This window comes from Asparagus officinalis, chromosome 5, assembly GCF_001876935.1.
Source record: "Asparagus officinalis chromosome 5, Aspof.V1, whole genome shotgun sequence".
NCBI lineage: Eukaryota > Viridiplantae > Streptophyta > Magnoliopsida > Asparagales > Asparagaceae > Asparagus > Asparagus officinalis.
This window is the reverse complement of record NC_033798.1, coordinates 95,092,494-95,100,537: the sequence shown is the minus strand read 5'-3', so window position 1 is coordinate 95,100,537 and position 8,044 is coordinate 95,092,494. Positions and strand designations below refer to the sequence as shown.

The 8,044-nt window shown below is 36.2% G+C and overlaps 1 protein-coding gene across 1 annotated transcript; it reads left to right on the top strand.

The window, feature by feature from the left end:
* LOC109842202 (DNA-3-methyladenine glycosylase-like) lies at positions 230-7,518 on the top strand. The gene is made up of 6 exons (XM_020411106.1): positions 230-530; positions 2,206-2,263; positions 2,598-2,681; positions 3,314-3,455; positions 6,860-6,936; positions 7,299-7,518. The coding sequence occupies exons 1-6, from the start codon at positions 230-232 to the stop codon at positions 7,516-7,518; spliced, it is 882 nt and encodes a 293-aa protein (XP_020266695.1).

Sequence of the window (8,044 nt, the reverse complement as noted above, 5' to 3'; positions counted from 1 at the left end):
AATCCCAACAAAATAACAAACTCCGAACCTCCCAAAGTCTAAATTGACTACACAAATTAATAATATTTTGCACGAAAAGGACTAAGCAATGTCTTCAACAGCCTTAGCTCATCTACCATGAAATCCATATCCTACCGACCAAACCTATGCATGGCTACTAAATTCGTGGAAGATGCTTAGGTTGTCCTAAACAGTACCATGCACTAATTATTTGAGCCCTAAGCTTGCAATGCCGACGACTCAAAGCCCCGGAAGCCGACAACTGTCAAGGACGAACAGGCATCGAACAGAGCGTGCAGCACCGAGAATCAGCGAAAACTATCCAAATCTTGCCGTGTCTCTCGAATGCGGGAGCAGTCTGATGAGGTGGGATCATGTGCGGAGAATTTCAGCTTCGTTCAGGGGTACTTTCTTCGGCTCACGGGGGAGGAAAGAGGTTTCCCTTGGGAATGTTGCTGGGAGAGGGGGAGATGTTGTTTTACGTGATGCTGATGGAAGGAAGAGATGCGGTTGGGTTACTGAGTTCAGTGGTAATGCTAAAGTTTTGTCTAAATTGCGCCCAACTTGTATAACTACTTACATAATTAATTATGTTGAATCCCTATTGGGCAAAAGCCAACCAATTCAATAAAATGGGCTGCTAATTAAGAAATAGAGGCTTTTGCTTTCTTGCTGCTCACATTGATGTAGGATGGAGAGCTCACAAGTCCGTAAGAGCATCTCCAACAGCTTCCCCATTTCCCACTTTTGGAGAATTTAGTTAGATTTTTGGTCCAACAGATTCCCCATCTCGTTCCCCAAAATAGGGATGAAGGAGAAAAAATAGGGAAGCTTCCCCAAATCTACAACATTCTTCAAATTTTGGAGGAAACAAGTGATTCTTCAAAATGGGAAAGCTGTTGGAGTTGGTGTAAAAAATAATTTGAAGAATATGACTTTTGCTTCCCCATTTTGAAGAAAATTTTAGAGAATCTGTTGGAGATGCCCTAACTTGCAGCTCGTTTTTCTAAAATAAATAGACTGTCCGCCTGTACCCAGTGTCATCATCTTGTTTACTTCCCACCTCCCCTAATAAATGTCGGTAATATGTCATGATTTCCTCGTCATAAGCTGCACAGGGCTTTACTTGCTTTTATTAATTTTCCTTTCGGATTGATTGTTGTTACTAGTATCGTTTTATGTATTTTTTTTTCCCGAATAATTTTTCAAAACAGGCCCATTTAGTTTTTTATTTTTTAAAATCGACCGATTTTTCTTTTATTTATCAAAACCGACCCGATTTTATGATTAGCAGGCTAATTACTATCCTAAATAGTCGGGGTTGCCAACCCCGACTATTTAGGATAGTGTTAAACCCTAATTAAAGGCCTTAAACCCTAAAAATTAATGTCCTAAATAGTCGGGGTTGGCAACCCCGACTATTTAGGATAGTAATTAGACTGTTAATCACAAAATCGGGTCGGTTTTGATAAATAAAAGAAAAAACAGTCGATTTTGAAAAATAAAAATCTAAATGAGACTGTTTTGAAAAATTGTTCATAAAAGAAAAAACAGTCGATTTTGAAAAATAAAAATCTAAATGAGACTGTTTTGAAAAATTGTTCTTTTTTTCCCATGTGTAGTTAACAAAATCTACTACAGATAAGTTTCCAAGTTCTTAAAATTTTGAAGAAGGACGTATTAATTAGGTACGTACGACTTTAGCCTCTTCATATTCTCATAAAATAATTTGATGTTTTTGACTGCTTAAATTTCACTTAATTGGTTGAGATCCTCGATCCTTCGCCTCTTGATAAGATTACACTTATGGGGGCGCCCTTATAATACGAGTCACGAATTAAAATTGTCTGTCTGCAAAGCTTTTTAAAGTAAAAGGGTATATCCAAACATTTTTAATTGCTTCTTTCAAATGAGCAGGTACATATGGTTTCGACGTAGTCACGTACGGTTACTAACTCATCGATCCGAACCACCATTATACTTGAAGTCCTTAGTCTTGGGAAGGGAAAATTCTAGCCTATGAATATTAGAACTTTTGATAGTAGAGAGGATCAAAATCTAAAAACAATAATTAAAAACAAATATAGATAAGTATCCTCGTTACAAAAATGATGAATTTCTTTACTGAAAAACAATCGATTAAATTATTATAGTGTCATTTAACATATATTTTGCTCTTGTTTTTGATAAAATATTATGGTGCAGATGAAGTCTACGTTTCTTTCCATGATAAATGCTGGGGTGTTCCGGTTTTTCATGATAGGTGAGCCTCCGTTTTTATTTGCATGATTTTTTTTTCTCAATATTTTATTTTATTTTATTTTATTTATTAGCATGTTAATAATTTGTTTGTTTTTACACAATCAATCCTCTTAGTCTCAAATTTTATAAAGAAAATTAAGGTAATTTGGAGGTGTGAGCCTCCCTAACAATATTGAAGGAGCTCACAAGTTCTAGCTAGGTAGGAGTTTTACAATTTAGAGTCTTTTTGTATTAATTGGATGTTGCTAGGAATTATCCTCCTTATTAGTTCTTATGAAAAAACAATTGTTGAATCGTTACATCTAACACACTTTTTATAATGAATTGGTCAATAGCCAGCTATTTGAGCAGCTAACACTATCGGGAATGCTCATTGATTTCAATTGGACCCAGATTCTAAAGAGAAGGGAGTGGTACCGGTATGTCGTCTCATCTGGTATTAGAACTTTTGATTCCGTAGTGCTATCTTTGGAGGGGTTAATTTGCAAATAGATCACATATAGTTCTATTGTTGCAGATAGACCCCTTTACTATCTGCAATTATAGATTTCCAATTATAGATAGACCCGGAGTGTTTTTTTTTTGTTGAACCCTTTCACTCTCAAAAGAGCTTTTTGTCAAAAAAAAAAACTAATTTTCTTTTACTCTGAGGGTGAAGGAGTCAGAAAAGTTCGTGTGCGGTCTCTACCAGCAACAATAGAACTATCGGGATCTATCCACCATTGGGCGATAGTAAGGTGGTCTATCAACAATTGGGCCTTTTTGAATAAGATTGACCCCTTTTTGTAATGTTAGAAATGTTCCATCAAATCTTTTTTTTTAATAAAAAACCTTCCATCAAATCTTTAATTCAATATCTACTGTAATCTTGTTAATGCTTCAAGATAGACAAGATTATTCCTCTAAAATTTCTAGTATTTTTAACTTCTTGCCACCTTTATCACAGATAACTTGGCCTTACCCTCAACTAATCTTCAAAAGCATATATGTTTATTTCCTTACTTATTCTTTTCTTTTGTTTTTCTATGGGCATATTATGAGGTTGAAGCAGGGAGGTGTTTGCAAAGTTTGATCCTAATGTCGTGGCCAAGATGGACGAGAAAGATATAATAAAGATAACTTCAAAAAAGAAGTTTGGATTAGCCAAGAGCAGGGTTAGGTGCATAATTGACAACGCCAAGTGCGTACAAAAGGCAAGTATTTGGATTTCACATAAAATGGAACTAAAGTAAAAACTAAAAGAAAACCATTATTCTTTAATAAAAAGTCTTAGATTTCTTAGAAAACTCTAATCAACTCGTTACTTAGTGCAATGTATAAAATGCTAGAGATGACAACACCCCAGCTACAACCTAGAGGTTAGCTGAGAAGTTATTTTCAAACAAGGCTTTCTTCTGCATTAATTTCTTTTCGTTTTGTATGAGAAGTAAGAATAAATGAAAACATATATATATATATAAATATATATATTATGGAGAAAAGTGAATCTAAGGTGACACCCTAGGCCCCACCTAAAAACCGGCCTAAATCATCATTTCTTCTTTTGCGATCCGCTCCGTTGACTTGATCTACACGTTCTTTAACCTAAACACACCAATTTTGGGGTGAACCCGTCGTGTTTTGACCCTTTATCCACTCACTGCAATTTTAACGGTTTCGAATGAAATGAATTTTGCACGGCTCAACGAATGGTCAAAACACAACGGGTTCACCCCAAAATTAGTGTGTTTGGGTTTAAGAACGTGTAGATCAAGTTTCAACGGAGCGGATCATAAAAAAATTTAGGAAATGATGTGATTCTAGGCCGCGTCCTTAGGTGGGAGCCTAGGGGTGTACCTTAGATTCACTTTTCCATATATATATATATATATATATATAATATATAATATATATATATATATATATTATTATATATATATATATATATATATAGAGAAGAGAGAGAGAGAGACGAGGAAGAGTAGAGAGAGATGGAGAAACTTGGTACCAAGTTGCTCCAAGCAACTTGGTAGTGATGTGGCCTAATCTTATCCCTACATCTACATTGGAGTTTGTGAAGGGTAGTTGAGGCTCTATCTTCGAGGTGTGATGTAGGGGCAAGATTAAGCCACATCACTACCAAGTTGCTTGAAGCAACTTGGTACCAAGGTTCTCCATTTCTCTCATATATATATAGGGAGAGGTTTTAATAAAAACCTCCTTAGCCTAAAAACTAAAAACCAATATCATCTAATGGCTAGGATTCAGTCAAACAGTCAACAGACACATGCATTAATTACCTCATTAAAAACATGCATTAATTACTTTAACGCAGTGAATCCAGATTCACTACAGTGATTCCAGATTCATTACCTCAACGAACACGTCCTTCACTGCAATGAATCCATATTCACTGTAGTGAATCCAGATTCATTACCTCAACGAACACGTTTTTCACTGCAGTAAATCCAGATTCATTACCTCAACGAACACGTTTTTCACTGCAGTGAATCCAGATTCACTGCAGTGAATCCAGATTCACTGCAGTGAATCCAGATTCACTGCAGTGAATCCAGATTTGTGTTCGTTGAGGTAATTAATGCATGTGTCTGTTGACTGTTTGATTGACTCTCAGCCATTGGATTCATCTAGATCCAATGGATGATATTGGTTTTTAGTTTTTAGGCTAAGGAGGTTATTATTAGAACCTCACACACAAATAGAGGAAGCCACTCCTAGATTTTAATTTTTCTTAAGGTTTTTACATCAAAACCATCTTTACTTTTATCCAAATTGATACTTATCACCTTTAAAGTTTTTTTAATGTAAATCATCTTTACTTACTAACATATTTGGAATATCACACCTTTTTTTACCATTCACCCACAAAAAGTCAAATATTCTCATTACCTCTATCTTATTCCTTCCAACCCCTAACCCTAACCCTGGCCTCCTCCGTCCTCCTCTTCTACAAACCCTAACCTTAGCACATGGCCGCAACCTCACGCAAAACCATAACCTTAACCCCTAGCCGCCACCTCCTCCAAACCCTAACCCTAACCCTAATTCTAGTTCCTACTTGGAAGGAATGGGAGAGCAGGACGTCAGGGAGGAAGATGGAGGACGAGAGAGAGGGGGAGGAAAGACTGGGAGAAGAGAAGGATGAGGAGGTTAGGGTTAGGGTTACGGTTAGGATTTTTGCGAAAGGAGATGAAAAAATAAGAAAATACTGAGGGTAAAACGGTGATTTCGCATATTTTTTAGGTTGACAACTGGATTAGGTGTGATATTGCAAATATGTTAGCAAGTAAAGATGGTTTATATCTGAAAAAACTTTAAAGGTGGTAAGTAGGGGTGCTAAGCCGTATCTGTATCCGAGGAAATATTTGTAATCGTATCGTTAGGATACAGATATGGTTACTCAAATCTATAACCGATATGATATGAATGCGGATATGGTTTTGTAGTGAAATATCTGTATCCGTATCCGAAATATCCGAATACATATTAGTCATACTCTTACGATAGTTTCGATTCTTAGATTATGTATTTGTGGTTAATTTTGATGATCAAGATGTCTACTCTTAATTTTTCAGCTATAATAAACATATTAACGAATTTTTTTGTATCACATGAACTATGTTTTTCTCAATACTAACTAGTTTTCTCATATCCATTTTATATCTGCATGCATATCCGCTTATATATCTGCATGTATATCCGTAACTGTATCCAATTTTAGCGGATATGGTTATGAATTTTCTTTACCGAGGTATATCTGTATCCGTATCTGTATCCAAGATGGGTATGCGGAGATATGATAAGCATCATATCCGAGCCGTATCTGGATCTAAGTATCAATTTGGGGAAAAGTAAAGATTTTTGATATAAAAACCCTTTTTCTTATGCTGTTGGGCTTCATCGTTGGATCCAAATCACTATTACCATTTTATGGGCCTCCCATGACAAGAAGCAAAGAGCAAGGGCGACCATATTTAAATGCCCAAATGCCAAGCCCGTATAATGTCCACATTAGCTTAGCCCATGCAAATTTAACCATCCTAATCAATAGCAGTCTTATACAGATAATAATCCTCTAAAAGGCCCTTAAGAACAAATACGGGATCCAAGGCAATCATCTTCCTTTAAAAAAAAATCCCCCCTTCGTGTTTAGACTTTACGCTCAGTGAGAAAAATCATGTAAAACTATATTTTGTTCTCTTCCGTAGTTTGTTGTTATTGTTGACAAGCTATTTTTAATTTTAAACAAGCGTAGTTTGAACAACTTTACTGTACTTTATTTGTAACATATGTAGCAGTCTATCGAACTTGAGAATTTTTGCTTAAAACATAAGGCTAACTTCTCAATCCTTCCTTATAAATTATGGGATCTACTTTAGATTTTCTTATAGTATAAATACAGTATGAGATCTATAGTGTGATTATCTTACTTGATGCAAAACCCCAACACACTTCGCCAGCTACAGCTAAGCAACACTATTTAATATTAGATACAAACATGTAGCTTTGAGAATAATTAATATTTGTAATTAGTTTAGCATTAATAATACTGTTGCATAAATACCTAAATTTCACCCTTACGCGTGCCCCCAAACAGGTTGTTGGAGAATTTGGATCTTTCAGTGGGTACATATGGAGCCATGTGAATCACAAGCCTATTATAAAAAATCGAAGGCAACATTCATAGAGGAGCTGCACAAATATGGACAAATTTTCAAAACCAACCTATTTGGACTTTTATTCCCAAAAAAAGACCCGTTTCACATTTATTTAGAGAAACCGACCTGGTTTCAGCCTCAGCGCTGAAACCAGGTCGGTTTTTGAAAAAAACTCTCCGAAACTTCACGGGAGTTGAACTCCCGTGAAGTTTTTTGAACTACGAAACTTCACGAGAGTTCAACTCCCGTGAAGTTTCGGAGAGTTTTTTTTAAAAACCGACCTGGTTTCAGCACTGAGGCTGAAACCAGGTCGGTTTTTGCAATTATTTTTGAATGGGGTCGTTTTTTGGGAATAAAAGTCCAAATAGGTTGGTTTAGAAAATTTGTCCGCACAAATATTCCTTCGAAAACCCCAAAGTCTAAAGCCATAAGCAAAGACCTAGTGGGCAGAGGGTTTAGACTTGTGAGTCCAGTGACAGTTTACTCCTTCATGCAAGCTTCAGGCATGGCGATCGATCATGAACTTGATTGCTTTAGGTTCAGCGAGTGTGTCAAGGCGGCAGAGAGATCATGGGGAATGACTAGCTTAGGAAATTAACTAGCTAGTTAGTTTATCTTGAGTTATGAGTATGTATTTTAAATATAAAGCCATGTGCATAAATATATATATGGTGTACGATATAGCGAGATGCATGTATTGCTTGTTATATTTGTTGTTTGCAGAAAATTTTTAAATCTTTTATTATTTTAATGCAAATCACACGTCAATAACCCAACCACCACCACATAAAAAATGCAACACCTTCAGTTTGCTTCATGTTTCCGAAGTCGATCAGTGGACTTTTCCCCGCTACAATTTGAAAAAAATTAGCGCAGAACAGTAAATTATAGCTGCGATACTGCTATCCGTTAAGGCAGGAGGTCACGCTAAAGTCCCTAGAGTAGGACTTAAGCGTGCAAATTGGACCCATTAACACTCATTGCCATGATAATAAACCCCCAACTAATTAAACACACTAGCTAGCTAGTTCTGCTTTTGTCTTTCTCTTCTCGTTGCTTCCATTACATTTCTCTTAAGAATTTCGGTGTTTTTGATTTAGTGTCGACGATGCAAACCTAGTCCG